At 38.8% G+C, this 23227-nt stretch overlaps 1 protein-coding gene across 2 annotated transcripts; it reads right to left on the bottom strand.

The window, feature by feature from the left end:
• Positions 1 to 1534: 1534 nt before the first annotated feature.
• On the bottom strand, positions 1535 to 21898 carry GORAB (golgin, RAB6 interacting). Of its 2 annotated transcripts, XM_030302589.1 has the most exons (5): positions 21760 to 21898; positions 15628 to 15985; positions 13136 to 13237; positions 10364 to 10504; positions 1535 to 3325 (listed from the first exon to the last, which is right to left on the bottom strand). In XM_030302589.1, the coding sequence occupies exons 1-5, from the start codon at positions 21818 to 21820 to the stop codon at positions 2869 to 2871; spliced, it is 1119 nt and encodes a 372-aa protein (XP_030158449.1). In that variant the 5' UTR covers positions 21821 to 21898; the 3' UTR covers positions 1535 to 2868. The 2 variants fall into 2 exon arrangements, with proteins under 2 accessions (XP_030158449.1, XP_030158450.1); XM_030302590.1 differs by lacking the exon at positions 21760 to 21898 and having other exon boundaries at positions 15624 to 15717.
• Between the last annotated feature and the right edge of the window lie 1329 nt (positions 21899 to 23227).

The following is a 23227-nucleotide window of genomic DNA, read 5'->3' as shown; positions in this document are numbered from 1 at the left end:
CTATCATCTGACTTGGAAACCAGCTGTGCTCTCAGTGACTATAAAGATTTACCACCTGCAATTGCTGTAATTCAGTAGAATTATGCAGAGGTTTGAAAAGCGAGAAAAACTCTCGCTATATTTTAAATGCAAGGAGAACTGTGCTTTAAGAAATTCTGCTTCTCTGAAGCCTATAAAAATTTAAAAGAAAGCAGTGGGGCATCAAGGTGTACGAACACTTAAATTTGGGAATTCAAGTTTACCCTTTTGAGCGTAATTTTTACAGATGATGAGTAAAAAGTACCACCATTGGTTGGCTATCTTTTAAACAGAACAAGCGACAGAACCACAAGTAGTTAACTCCTAAATTGCATATCACATCAAGAGCCCCGGTAAGCTTATGCTTGAACTGTTTGAGAAGTAGGAGCAAGAGAAGAAGAGTTTGACCAGGGAGGGACAGCTAGACAGAGCGCTCCAATAAACTCAGGGCTGTAATTTTGAACCAATAATTTCCTTCGCAGAAAGTAACAATTATTTGTGGATTTGTGAATCCATATATCAAAAGTCTTTTGAATGTGTTTTATGATTTTAAAAGATATCAGGGCTATCCTACTAAAGCCGGTGCATATGGTCCTCATACCAGTGAGCCCCCACTTCTCTTGCTCAAACTCCTCTCACACATGGGATACAGCTGTCTCGTACAAAACTGATGCAATATAACTTTGTCACTTATATCATCACCTGAGCACTCGGATACCACCCTGGGAAAGCCGAGCAAGGCAACTTTTTTAAAATAATGGTATCAGCGGACCTTTTACAGACACATTTGAAAGCATTTCGCAAGCACGAACACAATCCCTGAATGGGTTATTAAGGAAAATTTTCAAGTGGAGGGATGCAGTGAACTTTATGGCCTGATGCATATAAGAGATACACCAAGAGTTTTAGAATGGCAACGTTACTAGCACTTGAGTTAAGAGAAGCCAGTTGGCCAACATGCCGTAAGTGAAATCTCAGGCTCTCAAATTCCTCTTCCGTAAAGCGAGAGAATTAAATCAGATGACCTGTGAGGTCCCTTCGAATTCATTTATTTCATGGTTCTCCTTTTTCTGTATACCTTATAAATACTTTGACAGAGAATTAGATTGCGGCTACCTGTATGAAGCGAATGTTACAGAACCTCATTAATGATGAACTGTCCTTAACAGAGGCTTATATAAAAGTAGATGGCTGTATCTACCACATGGAGATATGGAATACATGACCGCCATGTAACACTTCAGTATACATACTAAATTGTTGGAAACATTAAAAAAAAAATTTTTTTTAACGTTTATTCATTTTTGAGAGAGAGAGCATGAGTGGGGTAGGGGCAGAGAGACAGGGAGACACAGAATCTGAAGCAGGCTCCGGGCTCCGAGCTGTCAGCACAGAGTCAGATGTGGGTCTTGAACTCATGGACTGCGAGATCATGACTTGAGCTAAAGCCAGACGCTTAACTGACTGAGCCACCCAGGCAGCCTTGAACATTTTGAAGAGTAAACAGAAGACCATGTTATGGGTGTATCAGACTTGTTTATTCCTTAGAAAAATAAGAGTATTGGACAATGATGTTTTTAGTTTTTATGAATGTCATTCATAAATAAAAACACAACTATCTATGTAAATGCTTCTGTTCGGAGAAGTCAGCACTGGAAGGCTATAATTTCAACCCAAATTACAGAACATAAAAATACACAGCTCATCCACATGAATAACCTCAAATTCATTTAAAAATAGGATGTCCCCAACTTTTTCGACAGTATTATAAATACAATATTACATTTGTCTTTATTCTCTTTTATAATAGGTTTTTTTTTCAAGACTTTAGTATTTGCACTTTTGGAATTTCTGATAAATAGATCATAATTTACTGTGAAATTCACAGATTTTGTGACAAAACAACAGTATTTATATATTCACATATAGCACAATGTGGGGGTCAAGTATTAGTGAAGTGATAGTAATTAACGGACTATTAAAATCACCATTTGGACAATTTAAATGCTATATGACAGGATAATTAATATCCAATGTATATAACACATATTTACAGACAACTTTAGAAAGAAAATATATCAATTTTTTTTGATAATCAAAAGTAGTAATAGATTTTCTGTATTATTTTAGCCTCACTAATGTTTTCATTGTCTAAATTTAATCAATGTGCTGATTAAAGAAAAGACAATACATTAACAGTAAAATTACGCATGCTAATGGTATATTTGTATGTGTGTGTGTGTGTGTGTGTGTGTGTGTGTGCATCAACTAATCAAAACTCAGGTTGTAAGTTAAAGCCATTTAACAGGCGAACTGAAGACGAAAATGTTACTGAAGCTGTCTGGTTCCTTTTGTTAAATTGCAGCTTCCGAGTTGGGTTTTGCAGCTCGACTACGATTCAATAGACAATTCAATATGCTACTTCTGTTAGTTTTTTCCCCTTCTGTCTCTTTCACATGCTAATTTTTATGTCTTTATGGACTACATAAAACAGGTATCTCATCATCAATACCTCTCCTAGGAAAAGTCACAGGAGTCTGATTAGGTGTCGAGTATCACTTTCCATCTTACTCTTCCAGATTTACCTGGTGCAACACACTCTCAATCGTTGTAGTGCCTCTTCCATCTGTTTAGGTGGTTTGTTTCCACCTGGTATTAAGAGTGCACCAGGAGGACCTGGCCCTGGATCAAGGTGAACGTGTGCCTATGTATCAAATAATCATAATGCGAGGGGGTTCAGAATGTCAAACATGTTCTACTGAAACTAACCACGGTAACACCGTTTTATCAGAGTTCACGGCATAATCCACAACAGACGTTTACCAGCCGCAAGGTATAAACTCTGGCACTTCATGTGGTCAGAGCGGCTGAAATGTCCTTTACAGTAATTTTAACTTCTTGACTTTGGTCTGCATTCAGAAGGGGATTGCTACTGGAATTTTCACACCGTTCATCTACCTTTTGAGAAGCGGCTGGGTCTCGATGATTTCTGTTCTCTTTGGCAAATCCTAAAGTCACACTCTCCCCAGAAGGCTGAGGTGGCCTCTCCAGATGAACCATCTGTCTCCCTGCTTCGGCTTCTTGTTCGTGCAGCAATCTCTCCACCTCCACCTCAAGCTCCAGGGTCTCCTCATCAGCTTGTACGTCCAGTTGTTGCATCAACTCCTCCAACTTCTTGGCCTTGCGGAGCTCATTTTGCTGTATGATGGTACAGAGGTGTTCAGTGAGTTGCTCTTTGATCTCAGTCTTGCGCTGTAGCTCCAGCTTTGCCGTCACGTACTCTGCTTCTGCCCTGTCAAAGCGCTTCCTGTGGGGACAGGTACACAGATTGGTCCATTGGTTTTCCACTAAAGAAGATATTCAAAGGAGGTTCTAGAAACAATAATTAAGCTCCAGAATTGGAAAGACGTAATGAAGATATGGATAGTGATACTTTGTGAACACTTGTCCTACACGTTAGACAAGCCAGGCTGTCGCTGCTGAAACTTCCACAACATCCACACTTGGACCCTCCCTACGTAAGCACGTTCTTCTGCACTCATGTCCTCTTTCCGAAGCTGTGCTTGAAGGTTAACTCAGTGCAAACTAGCTCCAGTGGGGCTCCAGTGAGAGCCCTGATGGGACAGTGTTTGTCGATTTCTGTCGCACAAACACCACCACCACCAGGGCCAATTTCAGGCTGCCCATGTGGCGCAGCTGAATGCAGAACTGGGAAGAGACACATGACATTGGCCCTGGTGAACCGGTGCAGCCTGTCTCCAGCACACAGCTGGTTAAAATGTAGGAGACGTAAAGCAGTAATAGAAGTGAAAAGCAGAAAATCTGTACCTCTTGATTAATGGGTTAGAAAAGGAAGAAATATTTTGGTGGAGAAGGATATGGACAGTGGGTCCAAGGCGAATGTAAATGATACTAGGTGAGGCAAGAAGCAAGCATCGAGTAAGAACAGAAAAACTTCAGGCCGGGTTTAGGAAAGGTTTGTCAGTCCTGGCACTGACCCCTTGGACCATATCACTCTCTGTCGCGGGGGAGCTGTCCTGTACATTGTAGGATGCAGAGCAGCATCGCTGGCTTTCTCCCACAAGCTGCTGGTAGCACCCACTACTTGTAATAGCCAAGAATGTCTCCAGATGTTACCAAATGTCTCCCAAGGGGCAAAACTGCTCCCAGTTGAGAATCCCTGCGTTAAGTTGTTCTGTCTCCACTTTGCAACAACAGACTGTTAGACTTTGATTAGGGTATTTTATCTATTTACATAAAAACTCTGCAGATACGCAATGCCTGTCTTAGAAGTAAGGTAATTCTGGGGCGTGTGGGTGGCTCAGTCAGTTAGTGGCCGACTCTTGATTTCAGCTCAGGTCACAGTCTCAGGGTTTGTGAGTTTGAGCTCCACGTTGGGCTCTGCGCTGACAGTGTGGAACCTGCTTGGGGTTCTCTCTCCCTCCCTCTCTCTCTGGCCCTCCCCTGTTCACTCTCTCTCTGTGATCTCTCTTATTTTGTATTAGCTTGACACAAAAAGAAAAATTATCATACATTGGTTCACGGTCTTTGGCCTTTTCCACACAAATTGTTTGTTTTGTTTCATCAGGAAAAGAGATTGGCCCACATTTATCAATGAATTATAAAAGCCACTAACAGTTGTCAAAGCCTTGCTGCCTTGCTGTTATGATCGCCCACATCAACTCAAAGAGAGAAGTAACTTCTGGTACTACACTTACAGCAACACAAAAACAGGTATAGCTCCTGACGCAAGATTCTGTCTTGAAATGTGATGAAAAAACTGAAAGGCTTTGATTTGAGAAAACCCAGGGTTCAAAACCTGCCTTTGCCATTTACTATGTATGTACCTGTTCTGGTCAAGGCCTTTTTTGGATGTAAAGGACAGACACCCAGTCAAGCTAGCTCAGGTGAAAAGTGGGTTTTATTGTAGGATACACGAGGCAATCTCCCAGGCATGTCATCAGAATCAAAAGCTATTCTCTTTAATTCTCTCATTTTGGCTTTCTAATCACACAGCCCAATATGGCCACCAGCTGTGGCTCCACATCAAATTCACTCCAATTTCTCAGAGCTCCACTTCCAGGAGGAGGACTTGGCTTGGCTTACCTTGGCTAGTTATCAGTTTAAACAGAGCTCTTAGTGTCCAGCCATGCCACGAAACCCTATTTAGTCTATGGATTAAATGTTCTGGAGTTGGCAGCCCATCTTTGTTCTAATCAGGTATGCCCCAGGGTCAGCTTCCAGAATACAAAACACAGATAGGTTCCGAAGGAAGAGGCTGGAGAGTATGTGCGCAATGTCTGAAAATTCCAGTATGGTGACCCTTGACAGTATATTCAACTGAATTTTGGCTTATTTGTACAATGGTGATACTAATAGGAGTACAGTATAGGACACTTCATAGGAGTATTAAGGATTAAACAGTATAAACAAGGGCCAGTGCCTGGTAGGCACTCAAGAAACAGAACGTCTTCAGAGCACCAGAATTGAAATGCATTGTTCGTGTATCATTAGAAACATGTACTGTATCTAAAATTAAAATTAGGCAAAGTTCAAGGACCTCGTGTTTATACTTGAAAACTCTTATTTACATCATGGTCATTTATCATATTTCATTTTTTTTACTATCATCTAGTAAATATAAGAATGACAAAACTAGCTGTTTTTCAATTACCCTCTATGTTAAAAGAATTATTCTAAAGGAGCTCTGCTGGACATGTGAATCCCTGCTTTCCATACTTTATAACATATCCTATTTAAGAATGTTCTTCCATCAAGCTTAAGAGCTCTGACAACATTCTCTACAGGTATATGAATACCTTGTCCCCTACCCCGACTCAAACCTCCTTTCTGTGGCCTGTGGTCTCCCTCAGCCAGCCAAAGTCAGTTAGTAAAGATTTACTGACCGGGCTCATGAATGCTGAATTGAAATTAAAATTCGCAAATAGGTCCCTAGGTTTCCATTGATCTTCCACCCCGGATAAATCACTGAAGATTTTGCATTTTGTTTATTTATTTAAAGTTCTTCTGGCCAGAAACATGCATATATATTTTGTACAGAGTGATTTATGTTTAAAATATTGATTAATTTCACAAACTGCTCTATGAGCCTGAGGGTCAGGTGGATAATACCAAATCAGAATGTGATGACATGTTTTGGGACAGAATAATAAGAGCATTATACATAACACAGGAAGACAAATTGAACTGGAAATGTATTCACAGAATTACTTTGTTATTTTAAACGGACACTGAGTGATTTAATGAATGTTATTTAAAGAATTCTAGAAACTGTCTCTTGGTTTGGGGATCCTGAAATTTTTTAAGAATTCAATGATTAACCCTCGGCATTCCCTTAGGTTCCACCAATCTACTTTTAGTTTTCGGTTCCTTTTCTGAGTTCTACCTCTTTGTAAGTATCAACACATAAAGGTTTTTATCCTTTCTTAGAAGTCTTCCAGAGAACAAACAGAAAAACTACTAGTATTTTAAAGGACAGACTAAAACTACATTTTGCAATTACTGTATGTGCCCATTGTACCCTCTTATAAATCTGAGATACATTACGGGATTGTTGAGATAGCATTTTTCCTGTATCTTGAAACATTTTGCCATTTTATCACCCTGGCATTATTTCTTCATTACTCATCAATTATTCTCATTTCTACAGAAAAAAGATTAATAAGAAAACAGAGAATGATGGAATAACCTAAAAGATGATGCCACAGTGAAATAAATCATCACTGTTTACAGTAAAATAAATCACTGTTTAGCTGCCTTACTGTGTTATCCAAAGTATTACATCATCTTTAACTTTTTTTTTAATGTTTGTTTTTGAGAGAGAGAGGACAGAGACACAGGCAGAATCCGAAGCAGGTTCCAGGCTCCAAGCTGTCAGCACAAAGCCAGACGTAGGGCTCAAACCATGCAAGAACTGTGAGATCATGACCTGAGCTTAAGTCAGATGCTTAGCTGAGCCACCTTGGTGGCCCCTATGTCACCTTTTAAAAAGGTATAAAAAAGGACTAGAAACACGATATTTGTAATCTGTTCTCAGCTTTCATTGAACACAGTTCAGAATTAGTTTTTCTAGCCACAGTGGCAAAATAAAGTTGACAGATGAAGATATTTTGCAGCTATTAGACAAAGCAAAAGACGAATGTTGTGGTAGGCTAAAAAATTACCACCCAGAGATATTCACCTCCTAATCCCCAGAACCTGTGAATATTATCTTACAGGGCAAAAGGTGTGATTAAGTTAAAGATTTTGAAAAGAGTTTATTCTGAATTATCCAGTGGGACCCTAAATATAGTCACATGTGTCCTTGTAAGAAAGAGGCAGAGGGGGGCACCTGGTGAAGCATCCAACTTCAGCTCCAGTCATGATCTCACAGTCTGTGGGTTCGAATCCTGCATTGGGCTCTGTGCTGACAGCTCAGAGCCTGGAGCCTGCTTCAGATTCGGTGTCCTCCCCCCTCTACCCCTCCCCCACTCACGCTCTGTCCCTCTCTCTCTCTCTCTCAAAAATGAATAAATATTAAAACAAAAAGAGGCAGAGGAAGTTTTGAGAGAAGGGGAGGAAGCAATGTGACTACGGAGGCACAGAAGGTAGTGGTGCAGCCACAAGCCAAGGAGTGCCTACAGCCACCAGAAGCTGGAAGAGGCAAGGAATGGATTCTTCCCTCAAGTCTCTGAAGGAAGACTGACGCTGCCAACACCCTGGATTTCAAACCTCCAGCTTCCAGAAATGTAAGAGAATGCATTTCTGTTGTTTTAAGCCACACAGTTTGTAGTAACTTGTTATGTCAACCCTAGGAAACAATACAAGGCAGAAACAGACAACCTAGGTTCTAGATAGTGAAACTGATCATGTGCGTGAAATCTCAAGAGTATGAGACTTCAGAAAACACATCCTACATGAATTTTCTCAAACTCAGAACCAATGAATGAAAAATATGTATCTAAGGACAAAAAGGCAAGGTTACTCTCATAGAGTTAATAATTTCAACAGAACAAACTTGATCACACAGTATTTTACAAGTACCTGTAGCATCTTATGTTGTGAAAGGATGTAACTGTTCTTTCAACTTTTAATGTTGGGGGCCAAACATTACTTGAAAAAAAGAGGACTGCTATGCTTATATTCTTATTAAACTTTTTAGTAAAGTTGTTTTCCACAATCATTATTTTTACTTTTGTAAATTAGACATAAAATGACTGCACACATTTATGTATATGCGTGCATATGTGTATGAGCGTGTATGTGTCTATGTTAACAGGAGTGTCTATTAAACACAGATGGCAAACAGTGCTCCTAGTTCTTCCTGGTACACTAGGGGTCAAAGAGATGCTCTACACACATCCACTCTTGTTTTACAAGCTGGTCTATGCAGCATACAGCATCCTTGAAGTCACAGATATGAATAGTGGCAATAACTCTCAGTTTGGCTCCCAGAAGCTCTGGTTTCCTTGGAGGGGTCTACCCTAATGCTGTTCTCTGGAAGCCGATTTTAAAGCAAATTCTGGCCTATCCTGTATCCAAGAACCTTTTGTGGACACAGCACTGTACCAGGTACTATAAAACTACAATATCATTTTTATTAAAAAAAAAAAAAAGAAGTCAAGGAAATCTCCCACAGAGATGGACTGTCGTGGGGACTGGCTACCAGTAGAAATCTAAATCACAATACTGTTATCACCAATCTCTAATCTCTCAATAACCGCAGATGTAAATTTAGAAAACATCTTAATCTTATGCACGAACAAGGTACGATGCAGGTCCCAGTCACAACTGTCTATGGCTTCTCTGTGACTTACCTCAAGAGTTTAGGATTTTAAAAATAGCCTCACACATCAAATATGGATATTCACATACAACTATGCCAATATCAGTACCATGAGAAATTGCCATCTTTAGTTTAAGAAATATAAAAATTTATGTCAAATTTTTTTCCTACAGAAACTAAAGTTTCATTAAGCACATTTTATATGATTGGATGTTTTCTTTTTTAACCAGTAAACCCACTTTCTTTGTGGTTCTCTGAAGAATAAAACTATGACATTTCTTATATAATGTTCAATATACAAATGTATCCTTCTCCAGTCTCCTTCAGGACAGAATTAAAACATAATCAAATGATTTTCGGTTGAGGTATCTAGAATAATCTGAATTATTCATATTAAGGTCTACAAAGGCCTAGGAATGTTCCTCTGGTAAACTTAAGTTACAGAGAATAACATATGCTAAAAACTAGGCTGAGTTTAATCTTAATAAAATCTCGGTTACCTCCTTAATGTCCTTATTAATAGAAATAGGAACCTCCAGTTATCAGCTACTGATGGCATTAATTTAAGCAGTTAATTAATAAAGGCAGCCCATTAAGTCTAATAGCATGTGGTCAAACAACAATTACAAAAATCACAAGGACACCACAAACCTCTTTCTTAATAAACGGTGAAATGAAAACACAATCAAGCATTTCCGCTTTATTAAACTGTTCTATAAACATTCTGCTGCTGTGGTTTACCCTGGACTAATGAGGCATTCGGATGGATTTCTAGTGTTACAGAGAAAGATGCAAAACTGAGTCATTAACACAGCATTCCCTTGTGAGAAAAGACAAACCGGGATGATTAAAGCAACGCGGGAAGGACTGAAAACCCTGAAATTGGACTTAATTTTTTGCCCTTTTATCTGCTTGCAAGGTTCATGTAATTCTTTACATGTGTTCATGCATTTTAAAAATACTCCATGATGATTTTTTTTCTCTAAAATGCCAATGATTGAAACCAAGGAAACACATGATAGCAAACTATTATAGGCAGAATACAATCGAAAAGAAAAAAAAAAAGGAAAAACTTCAAGCTTTCAAGACAGAGTGGTATTTTCTTTAAAATACTTGTAGCCTTTTTTAAAAAAAAAGCTGGATCTTCTTTCTTTGGTGAAAATTGACATGAGAACTAGGCTCATCTCTAAGGACCATCTCAGATCATCAAAATTTCTTAACAGAAAGAGTACAGACTTGGTGTTAAAATAGCAGAATTTGGGGGCAAGTCATTAAGACTCTTAGAGTCCCAAGCATTATACAGATGATTGATGGTTTAGCAAAAAAGACTAAAATGTAAATAAATAATGCAAGAAATGAGCTAACAGGAATAAGAACAAGAGTAGGCCAGAGTGAAGGAAGAGGCACTGGATTTAGTACAAAACAGGAATAAACAGAGCACCTGATGGCCTGATGGGACCGTTAGGAGGCTTAAGTGATGACACACATGAAAGCCCTTGGCCCAGCCAGCAGTAAATACTTCTGAAATTTCACTCCTGATTCAGAGTTCTCTCAACTCACCGAGCGTATGAATACTCAAGGCTGGCTTGATCAATCCGGTTCCTGAGGATCCCAATGTCAGCTGACACCATGTCATCTAAAGCCTGTAACTCCTTTTGGATCCGCTTTAGTTTCAGGGTCTCTGCTTGAGTTCTTTTAGATCTAGAAAAATAAAAACATTTTAAAATCACATATCCATACGCAAGAGAAGTGAAAAAAGCAACCAACTATATATATGATACTATATATACGATAGGATTATAATGTATAATTTTTAAAAATCAGAAAAAAAACACAAATCGAAATATAATAAACACTGGTAAAATTTTGGTATATCTCTAAGACTGCATTTGTGCTATTTTCCCTTATTCTAAGCTTTCTGTTTTCCTATGTACCAGTAATGAACAAGTGGAGTTTAAAATTAAAAACATGATACTATTGGGGCGCCTGGGTGGCGCAGTCGGTTAAGCGTCCGACTTCAGCCAGGTCACGATCTCGCGGTCCGTGAGTTCGAGCCCCACGTCGGGCTCTGGGCTGATGGCTCGGAGCCTGGAGCCTGTTTCCGATTCTGTGTCTCCCTCTCTCTCTGCCCCTCCCCCGTTCGTGCTCTGTCTCTCTCTGTCCCAAAAATGAATAAACGTTGAAAAAAAAAAAAAATTTAAAAAAAAAAAACATGATACTATTTGCATTAGTACTAAAAAAAAAAAAAAAAAGTAATACTTAGGAATGAATCTAAGGAAAGAAACTACAAGATCTGTGAAGAAAACCACAAACTCTGTTCTATATGGAAAAGGTAAAATCAGGTATATATCAGATCCATACTTCACACCATATAAAAACAAACAAAACATTCTCCAAATGGATTAACATATAACATTATCATACATTTTCATACACAAAGGAAAGAGTAAGATTTTTCAAAATACCAATAGTTCACTTATAGGTCTATATTCATTCCACGAGGATGAGAATAAGCACTAAAAGAACGTTATCTATATTCTCTTTACACAGAACATCTAAAAAAACTTTCCAAATTTCTAGCCTTAAATTCTTGCTCAGGCCACTTTCATTTGTCCAACACTTAGTGGACAGAAAGAATGGACCCTTACGTTAAACACCATTTCTTCATGTCTATTCGGTCTGAACCTTCTTAGGACTCATTCCCCCAAACTTTTATTGCTTTGATTCCTGTGTTTTAGGCAAGACTACAGCTTAAAAGCACATCTAACCTCAGTCCTCTCAGCACCCCAAACACAGTACACACTGAAGAACAGAATACACAGATACAAAAGCCTTTAATCTGATTTCACTCACTTCAGAATTTCACACCCATTCTCACAGGAGAATAAAACTCCCACAGAAAACCACTATCTTGCAACTTATATTCTCCTGATTTTTACTCCATTATGCATTTCCCCTTGTTTTCTGCCCACAGAATTAACAGTATGATTCTTTTACTTCAAGGACTTCACTGGTGCATTTATCACTAATCTAACCATGTTGTGTTTTCTCACATTTCAGCCTGTATCACTATTTCGTCTTAAACCAAAAGCACATCAAGAACAAGTGCTGAGCCTATAAATCCTTTTGTAAAATCCCTAGTGAACAGCCTCTCCAACCACTTCTAAACTGAAGACTACTGAAGTGATTTTCAAAAATCACTTTTCACTTTGAATAATCATGGTTTTTTCTTGAAACCTAAGTTCAGTAAGTTGCACATTTCCTGTTTCATGCAAATCAAGTGGGACCAGCTGGAGGGGGGAGAAATCATTTTCAAATACATATATCCTTTTGACAGATAAAATTCTCCATTACTCTTCTACCTACCTGCCTTTCTCTCTATCCTTGTCCCTTCCCCTCCCCGATACACACGGCAGTTTCAATACATAATAGTTTTGCCAGGCTTTTCTGGAGATCTAAGAAGAAAATGCCAAGAAAACTTGCTTGCATTTAATTCTCACTATTCTCAATCATTGCTTCACTGACTAAGTTTGGGTGGGTTCCTAAGGCGATAGCACACTGGAAAGCACAAACTAAAAGGGCAGAAAGAGTGGGTGAGGGGTGGAAAGCGGCTCAAACGGGAACATTGCTGCTGGAGGCCATCATGATGCAGTGAAGGAAAAGGAACTGCTGACAAACTGACGCCAGGAGGGACAGAAAAATCAAATCGCACACGGTATGGCAGAGTACTCACAATGGTGACCCCGAGTCATCGATGAAAGGTTAAATTATACCGTGTATCAGTGGGGGCAGGGTAAATTCTTTAAGAAAAATGTCCACAGAAAACACAATTAAAACTTCTGGAGTGGAAGTCATTTATGTGGAATAGTCTTATTCTTCTACATGTCACAGGATTAAGGCCTCACTACGTCAAAATTAAAACCTGCATTTGTTGCTAATGCACTTACACTGATGGCTATTCACTGCTCCCTTAGAATGTAATTTATTTATACCAAATAAATTTGGTATAATCTATGCTTACAAAGTCCTCCTTAATGAATTAACACTGGAATTTCTGTATCATTTATAAAGGAGAATTATTTTAGTGAGCCTTAAAAGTAATGCTGTAGAGGGGCACCTGGCTGGCTCAGTCGGTAGAGCATGTGACTCCCGACCTCCGGGTTGTGAGCTCAAGTACCACACTGGGCGTAGAACCCACTTTAAAAAAAATTTTTTAAAAGAATGTTGTAGAGAAAATATCAACTTATCAGAACAGACAAGGGAAAATAAACATAAAACATGACAGAACTGACTGCAGGTTACAAACAACCTCTCCTAGTTCAGATGCCTCACCTTTCTGCAATAGCTTTAGCCAAAAGAGCTTTCTTACGTTTATTTTTCTCTTCCATAAGCCGTTGTTCTTCTTGGAGGACTTCCCAACGAGATTTTTCTTGCCTAGGGAGCAGAGTATAAAAATGAGTTTCTGAAACCCCATGCCACACCTTACCAGTCTCAGGCCTCTATGTATAAAATTTAATCAACCACATTATGTATATTTTCCTTCAAAAGCCCTCTTAAAAGGAACCCATCTGCAACCCATTATTTTGTTCTAATAGGAACAAAGATTATCATTTGAAGTCAAGAAGTCTTACATAAATTGGCCCTTTGAAATCCATTATATGTATATAATCTAGGAAGCCACAAACTGGAAGCCAGAGTACTGTGGCATTTATTAGGAGTACAAAGAAAGTTGTGTAAGTTAATTATGTATTATATGCAAAACGGAGAAAATTAATTGGCATGTAGCTAATGTCATATCTTTTATTAGTTTTCTATAATGAAAGTCTCTACCATTTAACACCCTTAAGACAATAACCAATGTTTATTTCATTTTTTTTTTTTTCAATTTGCTCACTTCTTTCCATTCTGAGACATTTTTAAACAGAGTGAAACACTATGAGCTAAGACTTGAATACTGGACTCCAATCTGTCCAATTCTGAAAGAAGTATATTAAAATTTCCCAGAAATTTAAGAACTTGATGTCAACTCAAAGTAACGACAAAGCTATTTATTCCTATTATTGTCATTTCTTATGGCCACTGTGTCAAAAATCTCTATTTCCAGACCTACTAACCACTTCCACATTTATCATTTTCTTTCCCTTCCTAGAGTCTCCATCTTGGTACAGGCACTGGTCCTCTCTCATTTTGACTACTGCAGTAGTCCAGCCCAGCCAGCACCCTCCCCCAAATGGGCTGCAATCCTGACATGTGCGTTTTCTCTAACCATTGTTTTGGTAAGGGCAACTCCCCTCCAGAGGCCTGGGTGATATTCTACTGCATGGGGGAACTCGCTAGGTAGGAATTCTCAGCTTCCACATCCTTCTTCATTTCCCTAATTCTCTACTACTCTCTGGCTTAGCTCTTGCCTCTTCCAGAGAAGGGAGATGTCATCTCTGAGCATTCTCTAGGATACAGCTTTCCTTTCCCCTTCTTGCAACCTCCAATTTCTCCTTTTCAATGACAGTTCCTGAGATTACATGTCTATGAAAATTTTCCCAAGCATCTAAAAAAAAAATTATTTTCCCAACAACGTTCAATCTAAATTATCCAACTCAATTTAAACCCACCCTCCCCTACTTATCTCAGGCCTTTGCTGGTAAACTACACTTAAAGACATTTAAATACATGCACTTGTTTGGGGCGCCTGGGTGGCTCAGTCAGTTAAGCGTCTGACTTAGGCTCAGGTCATGATCTCACAGCTTGTGGTTTCGAGCCCCAAGTCGGGCTCTGTGCTGACAGCTCAGAGCCTGAGCCTGCTTTGGATTCTGTGTCTCCCTCTGTCTCTGCCTCTCCCCTGCTCACACTATCTCTCTCTCTCAAAAAATAAATAAACATTAAAAACTTTTTTAAAAAATGCACTTGTTCAATGTTGCTCTCATAATTTACATGGCTTTAGATCTCCTGTAAAAATGATTTCTCGGTTGTAAACCCCTGGTGGGCCAGGAAACACTTTAAACTTATAGTACAGAACCTGGATCAGAGAAATCGTAAGTTACATCGAAATAGAAAGACTCAGAAAATGGAAAACAGAAACAAATGGCAACCTGATAAATCAGGAGGAAACAAATACGAGTGGATATCAAAACAAAAGGTATAGGATAAAAATTCTGAGAAGAATTCGTAAGTCATACATAGAACAGCAATTTCCACAAAACTGTTTCTAAACTAAATTCTGGAGGTGGTTTCTAATATAAACACATTAAATAAAGAATAAAAAGAAATCTAATGATGTAGCTGAATTGTTTTATCAGTCCTCTCAATTTCCTACACACTCTTCTTTGACCATCCCTTCCTATCTTTTCATAAACAACCTTTTCCAGGCCAGTGGAGATGGAGTGAAGCTGAAGAAGGGGTTCGATCTGGGATGAGGGGGAGCACTATGCATGTAAGAACTGCTTCTAGTGAGGGTCAAGGGCAGACACTTTGGATCCAGAAAGATTTGTATGTGAACCTCAACTCCGCCATTTATTAAGCTATGTATTTGCTTTGGGAATAAAGCATCTTTTCTGAGTCCAAGAAATCTCATCTGTCAAGTGAAAATAATGAACGTGTATTATAAGGCTGCTATGAAGACTACATGGCATAAAACATATAAAATGCCCAACACTGACTGGCTTACAACATATTTAGGTGGTAGCTATTCTTCAATAGTTTATTCATGATGTTTCTAGGTTAGAATATGAAAGAGAAAACGTTAAAACTGTATTTCTTCAAAGCCCAGTGGAGGGGAAAAAAAAAAGGTAAAATGGAAAAAAATCTCAGGGATATATAGACTTACTAACAATTCCACTTTCTTTTTTTCCATTTTGCAATCTGGCTTTGGAGGTAGGACCTCAGTGTTTTTGTGACTATCATGGGAATTCTCAAGTCCCAGTTCCCTTGGTTGACCTTCAATCCCCTGTGGTTTTCCATCACCAACAGGAGAAGTGAGTGTAAGAGGATTAGGAGGAACAGGGGAAGAAGAGTGTGGTTTTTGAGTATTAAATCTTGGTTTGGGTGCAGAAAGCAGCTGCTCTGGAGGTACTGAGCTTGATCCATCTTGAAGTCCAAGTTTTTGGCTTTGCTCTTGAAGGGCTTTTTCTCGCTGAAGTTGTTGTCGACTTTTCTTCACAGGGAGACGCCGCTGTGGTTCAAATGGATCTATGTGAAAAAGAGGAGAATTCCTTTGTGTGAGCAACAAATAATTAGAATTTCTCTAAGAAAATAAAGCATTAACATTAATAATAATTCCACAGGGTTTCTCCCCCTTCTCTACCATAAAAACCCAGGGAAAAACAGCCATCTTCCTGTAGTATTTTTGACAGTTCTTCTATAATCATACTCTTAATATTTAACAAAAATTATCCCAACTCAAAATTGAGCTTAAAAGAAGTCCATTTGTCTGTTGAGTTAAGCCTCAGAATAAAAAGCAAGGTTTCTTTTTCAACTTGAATTGATAACTGACTAAGCAATTAACTAATCTGACCAAGCAAAGTAGACAAATGAATTCTCTAATAGGTCTTAAATTTGACTTATGATTCTATTTGCTCTCCTGAAATAAAATGGTGGTTGCGGTTACAAATGGGCTGCACTCTTCTTAAATAACAGATCTTAACCAGTTTGATACATAGGTAGATATTATACATAAAGTATAACTGAATGAAGTCTCTTATTTCTAAGAATGCTAGTTAACCCTCAAATGTTAGCTTTCATCTTCCAGAGCAGTGCAAGGTTGTCTTCCCCAAAGTTAGCTAGCCATGAGTCAATGTATGCAAGCTAATTTTAACAGCAGCCTGAACAAACCAATAGAGGAAGAGAAAACAGGGAGAATTTTTTTTTTTACAAAAGCACTATAAAATAAATAATACCCCTATTATACTTCTTGGTTTGTCCAACCAGTGTTAACCTTGTAAGGCAGAGTACTGGAGAATTTGACTCACATTCATATTATATTTAATAAGAACTGTAAATGGTATTGTTTATAAAATGCCTGGGAAGTGAAATTGTGTAAGTTCTTATTAATTAACTCAAATAGGGCTTTAAAAATTCTGCATATTGATCCATGAAGCAACACAAGCCTATTATTTAAATCTCCCAAAGGAGAATTAAAAGCTCTGGAGTCACAGTTCTGGCACAGCTTTTGTTCAGCTCAATAATCGTAGACAAGTCAATTAATTATTCCATAACCCAGTTTTTCCAACTGTCAAATGGGTTGAAAATTCACCTGCTCTACTTAACTCATGAAGTTACTGTAAGGATTAAATGAGACAGGTAAAATATTTTAAAACATAGATGTGCCATCGCAAGTAAAATGTTATTACTGTTGACTTTAGCCAGGAACACAAAGTAACCTCCTCTATCTTGAGACAGGAACTTATTCTTGACTACTGATCTTTATGTACACCATAAGAAAATGCCATTGAGCTTACTTCCTGGTTACACTCACTAGTTGAATTATTCTTTTGCTTTTCACAGAAACTGCACAGGAGATTAAAAATGCTACAATAAAATAATAAACAAAACAGTAAACAAATCAGGCCTGAAACAATAAATAGAAAAACTCCTGGAACTAATAAGCCATTATAGCAAGGTTGCAGAATTCAAGATTAATATACAAAAGTCAACTGTTTTCCTATGTACCAGTAATGAACAAGTGGAGTTTATTTTTTTTGTAATTTTTTTTTTTTAACGTTTATTTATTTTTGAGACAGAGACAGAGAATGAACGGGGGAGGGTCAGAGAGAGAGGGAGACACAGAATCTGAAACAGGCTCCAGGCTCTGAGCTGTCAGCCCCGAGCCCGACGCGGGGCTCGAACTCACGGACCGTGAGATCATGACCTGAGCCGAAGTCGGCCGCTTAACCGACTGAGCCACCCAGGCACCCCAGAACAAGTGGAGTTTAAAATTAAAAACATGATACTATTTGCATTAGCACTAAAAAAAAAAAAAAAAAAAAAAAAGTAATACTTAGGAATGAATCTAAGAAAAGAAAGTACCAGATCTGTGAAGAAAACCACAAACTCTGATAATGAAATCAAAGAAATAAATGGGGAGATATTCTATATTCATGAAAAGAAGATTCAATCCTGTCTTATTTTGCAAATACTGACACAATGATCCTAAAGTTTATATGGAGAGGCCAAAGACTCAGAATAGCTAACACAATATTAAAGAACAAAACTGGAGAACTGGCATTACTTGGCTATAAAACTACAGTAATCAAGACCGTGGGCATTAGTGAAAGAATAGACAAATAGACCAATGGAACAGAATAGAGACCATAGGAATATTATAAAGCTTTAAAATAGTGTGGTATTGGTGCATAATAGACAAACTGACCAATGGAATAGAACAAAAGAACCCAGAAACAGGTTCATACGTGTATGAAGCACTGGTATATGACTAAGATAGCATGGCCTATCAACAGCAAAAGGTGGAATCATTCAATAAATCGACTTGAAAAAAAAAAACCCAGCTATATGGAAAAGGTAAAATCAGATCCATACTTCACACCATATAAAAACAAACAAAACATTCTCCAAATGGATTAAGGATTCAAATGTCAAATCAACATTTTAAAACTCTTATTAGAAACACATTGATTTATACAGTGTTTTGAATCTATATAGCTTATAACAAAAATGATTCTTAAAAATGCTTAATTGAATATAAGGACTAACATCTTATGGAAGGGTACTACTACCTCATGGTAGGGTACTAAGTGAAGACACAGAACATGTGTACAAATTTGACCATATTAAAATTAAATACTTTGTTCATCATAAGATTAAAGTTAAAAGACAAGTTACAAGCTGGGAGAAGATATTTATCGGAGAACATATTCATAATATACCTGGAAAAGAACTAGTATCAAGAATAAATAAAGAACTCATGAATATTTTCTTTAGACATTGACAGCATTGTAGTTGCACTGTTTTTCTATTTCCAATTTTTTTATTATGAAATAAATTTATTTTTTATTATAAATCACACATCAAATGCATGTATTTGCTACAGACACACATCCAACCTGTATGGATTATTAAAAAAAACAGTCACATTAAAAAAAATAAAACATGGCTAAAGTAGACACAACTGCTATTTAAAGATAGGCATGTTATCCTCTTTTGGAACACTCAAGATAATTGTATTTATTGCCCTCCAAATCATATTACTTGCTTTTATTAAATGAAATGTAAGTATGAATGACATCTATCATTGACTGATGGAAGCATTTAATTGCCAATGCTCGAGTCTCAACTTTTTTCTCCTCATGCCATGGTGCACTCCCATATGACAACATGAAAACACAATGACGAGTGACTATGTGGAAGAGTCACCTGCCAGTCTATGTTAGACATGAAGCTATAAAGAAAAATAAATCTTTATTATTTTAAATAATTGATATCTTAGGGCTATTTGTTAACTGTAGCATAACTTGTCTCAACTTGATTTCATTATTACCAATACTTTTAAAATTTCCTACGTATTTGCCCCTTTCTGATCATATTCCCCCTTTCTAGTACTGGGTATTTTGATTTCCTATATTCCCAGAAGAATATACCTGCTTTGTACGATTTTGACCTTCTACAAATGATATCACATTGTATGTATTTTTGTAACTTGTTCTTTTCACACATTATATTTATGAAATTTATACATGTTAATGTATGTGGGTATAGTTCATATATTCCCACTAGCTCTATACTGGCCCACTGAATGGCTGTATCACAATTTATCCACTTAAAAAAAAATTTTTTTAACGTGTATTTATTTTTGAGAGAAAGAGAGCATGAACAGGGGAGGAGCAGAGAGAGAGGGAGACACAGAATCACAAGTAGTCTCCAGGCTCCGAGCTGTCAGCACAGAGCCCCACAGGAGCTTGAACTCACAAACCGTGAGATCATGACCTGAGCCAAAGTTGGACACTTAACCAACTGGGCCACCCAGGCACCCCTATTTATCCACTTTTATTAATGAACACTTGGTTTGTTCCCAGCTTTTCAGTATTATAAATAAGAATGCAAAGAACATTCTTGATTTTTCCCAATGTGCACATGGGGTTTCTCTAGAGTACGGTCATCCTTATTTTTGCTGGCAACCAACTCTACCTTCATGGATTAATTCTATTTTTAAGGTTGGAGAACAGCTGGAAGGAGTCTTAAAAATGAAAAATCCAACTCCTCTACTTTCACACATGAGAAATCCAAGGCAAAAAAGATTTAGAGGCAGAGCTAGGAGATCTATATGCCAATCACTGTGTCTGGTTATGAGAGTACAAAGATGCTAACATGTGTTCTCTTACTCATGGTGGTCATAGACTAGGGGTTGGTGTCTATGCTTCAACATCTCACTACGAAATTATAGGCCTTGAAGCTAAGGTCTTTCCAGCCCCTCTCTCTCCCAAATTGTAAAGATATTTAGAAATGTACTTCCACATAATGAATCTATTGTTACAATTTAGTCTATATTAAGTCTTCTTTCCCTTGGCAAACTCACCTCTACTAACACATAATGTCTGTGAAATGTTCTCAAGTTCTGCCCAACCCCCAGCAGAGTCAAGTTCCTGCTAGCTCTGTTAACAAGCTCTTGTAAACTATCTATTATCACATTATATTACAGCTTGTCTCCTCAGTAGACTATCAGTTCTCTGAATACAAGGATGATGCCTTGTTCATCTTAGTATGTAGATGTACTTACATAGTATGTACTATGTATGTAGCATGTATGTAGCTTTAGTATGTAAAATACAGAAGCTGATACCTCTAACTTTGGGTCAGACCTGAAACAGGAATACTTGTACTCTGTACATACGAATATAGGAATGGATGTTCAAAACATAGAGCAAAAAACTGAGATTAAGTTTGATAGTTAATTACACACCGCAGTATAACTTTTATGATATAGTTTTTAAAGGCCTCTGGACCAGTCAAAACTTCCTCCATCTGTATAATCTACATTGGTCCTGTATTCCTACTTTACTTCCTTTTCCACTTGTTAGCCTTATTTTTACATCTATGCTAAAGATGCAGACTTACCTGAACAACATCCAATTTGATCACAAACTCTAACAAAAACCATGCCAGGGCTTACTGAATTTTCTTCCAAAGTATATAAATTATGGTACTAAGAGGGATGTAAACTCACAGAAGGAGTGTGCAATACCAGGATCACCGTATAGAACTTCATGACATTACATTCATAGTTTATATCACCAAGGGTTTCTCACCAAATAACAGTAAACTTAATTCCTTCATTAAGAGAAAACAAAATAGTACAAGTCCGTCCAATAACTACCCTACAAAGCCAGCGGGGGAGGCACATTGTAGCTTACAACAGTCAACAGGTATAATTTCACATCTAACCTTTCAAAAAGTCTTGGTTTTCTGACTCTCAAGAGTTACAATTTCAAAAGTCATCTGGCAACCAGAAGTGAATGCAAGACTCCAGATGTATTAAGAAAAGCATCGTCGTTTTGCGTTTATTCAGATCCCTGTACTCCCTTGTTCCCAACCATTGTCAACTTACATACATACATTCATCACAATTCGAATCTGGTGTGTGCCCCTCCCCCTTCTCTCACCCCAACCCCAACCCTCCAGCCGTGGACTTAAGGCAGCAATCTTCCCACAAGAGACGCCGAGGCTGTAGGCTCACTTCCTCTCCCAAGTCCCGTCCCTTTCACGGGAAAAGTCAAATTCCTGAAGCGGATTCCTGAACTTTCTTACCTGCAAGATCCCAGTCCCCTGGACCCGCCCCTCCCGCTGTGGCTCCCACCTCTGGAACCCCTCAATCCCCTCCTCCCGTTAGAGCTCCTTCCCCAAACACCAACACATTACCCTCTTTCCCGCCCCTTACCCCCTCAAAAGCTGCAGCCCCGCCCCTTCCCCTCTAGAGACCCAAGGATGAAACCTCTGCAGGCATGTCCCGTTACCTTTAGTTTGCTTCAGTCGCCTCAGCTCCTCCTCAGAGAAGCCGGCCCAACCCCGCGCCATCCGCCTCGGCTGCCAGCGCCCCCAGAACGCCCACACCTCAGAGCCCCGACTGCCAACACGACGACCCAGTCACATCCGGGTTCTTCCCGGCCGCGGCCGGCCGACCAATCAGCGCGTCGAGCTCTGGCTACAAGGCCCCCGTCGCTTGCTGCGGGGTCCTGCTCCCTTGGAGCTGCCTCCGGCGGTGCCGGACAGCCGGCCTAGGGAAAGCTCGGCCGCTCCGACATTCCTGTCTTCCGAGCCGAGTCTGCTCTCTCTCCCTGTCTCCTGCTCTCGCTGGGTTAATCGCTTCAAGAGATAAGGGAGGGACTGGCGACGCGGATGAGGGTGGAGATAAACAGGCAGTTAGGAAGTGGCTACAAGTCGGCGGCGGAAAAGGGCGGACGCACCTGCCTCCGGGGTTCTCGGGGAAGTCACGGGGGCGGTACCCCTTACCCGCTAGGTCTGGCCGGGTACGAGTCGGGGTTCCGGGGGGTCTTTTCAAAACTGTGCCGGAATTGTCCTGCGAACTGACCCCAGAGAATGTTCGGATTTAGGCTTCTAACTGTGAAGAAACATTTATAGGGCCGGGACATAACAATGGGGAGGGAGCAGACATGTTCAGCGGGGTTTCTCTGCGTAGCTGTCTCCCAATTAACTATTGATTGTGGGCTGTTTCCATGTGTTGTGAATGGTTCTCGAAGACCTGTAGCCTATCTAAGGAATGCTTAAGTCTTTCCCCTTAAAAATGGTTCCTTATCAGTTTTAAGTTCAGAGGAGACCATGGTAAAACAGTATCGGCGCTGGGGTATGGAGAAATACTAGGCCTTTTTCGCTTGGAGTCCTGATTTCAGTGTTCTGGTTCTATCCTGAGCACTTCTCTGGGCTTCTGGTTTCTCATTTTAAGCAAGATTTCAAACGCCAAGATGCAAGCATTGTCAGAATACATAGAAATGGGACGATTTAAAAGGGATCAGTTATTACATTTTTCATGTTTCTCATCACTAAAAATGCGTTTTTTTTTTTTTTTAAAAAGCATTATTTTGGCTTATATTGCAAAATCCCGAGTGTGATTTTGGTTTTAGTGTGCCAATATTTTTAAGCAAATTCAAATGAAGTAGACAAAATAAAATACCGTACCAAGAAAAGAGTTGGAGTCGGTATTTCAGGTTTAGATAGGTATAGTTAGAAAGTGAAGGATATTTGGAATTCCTCTCGTAACCTTTGAACTTTTAAACTTAAAAATGATTTCTGAAATTTAAGAGTGCACAAACCCTTCATTTTAAATGTGAACTCATTTTTCTTCACATTTAAAAATTAAAGTGTCATTCAAAAGGATTGGCGAGAAAGATCATCAAGTTTTGGAACATAGACTACATACTTGAAAGGTACAGATTTTCAACGTTTATTTATTTTTGGGACAGAGAG

This window comes from Lynx canadensis, chromosome F1 (assembly GCF_007474595.2).
Source record: "Lynx canadensis isolate LIC74 chromosome F1, mLynCan4.pri.v2, whole genome shotgun sequence".
Taxonomy (NCBI): domain Eukaryota; kingdom Metazoa; phylum Chordata; class Mammalia; order Carnivora; family Felidae; genus Lynx; species Lynx canadensis.
This window is presented reverse-complemented; position numbering and strand designations above follow the sequence as displayed.

Coding starts and splice junctions, on each gene's coding strand:
- GORAB (XM_030302589.1), bottom strand. CDS start 21,820: ATGGCGCGGGGTTGGGCCGGCTTCTCTGAGGAGGAGCTGAGGCGACTG. Junction 15,986..21,759: donor GCGACTGAAGCAAACTAAAG/GTAACGGGACAT, acceptor TTTTTCACATAG/ATCCATTTGAACCACAGCGG. Junction 10,505..13,135: donor GCTAAAGCTATTGCAGAAAG/GTGAGGCATCTG, acceptor TTATTTTTCTAG/ATCTAAAAGAACTCAAGCAG.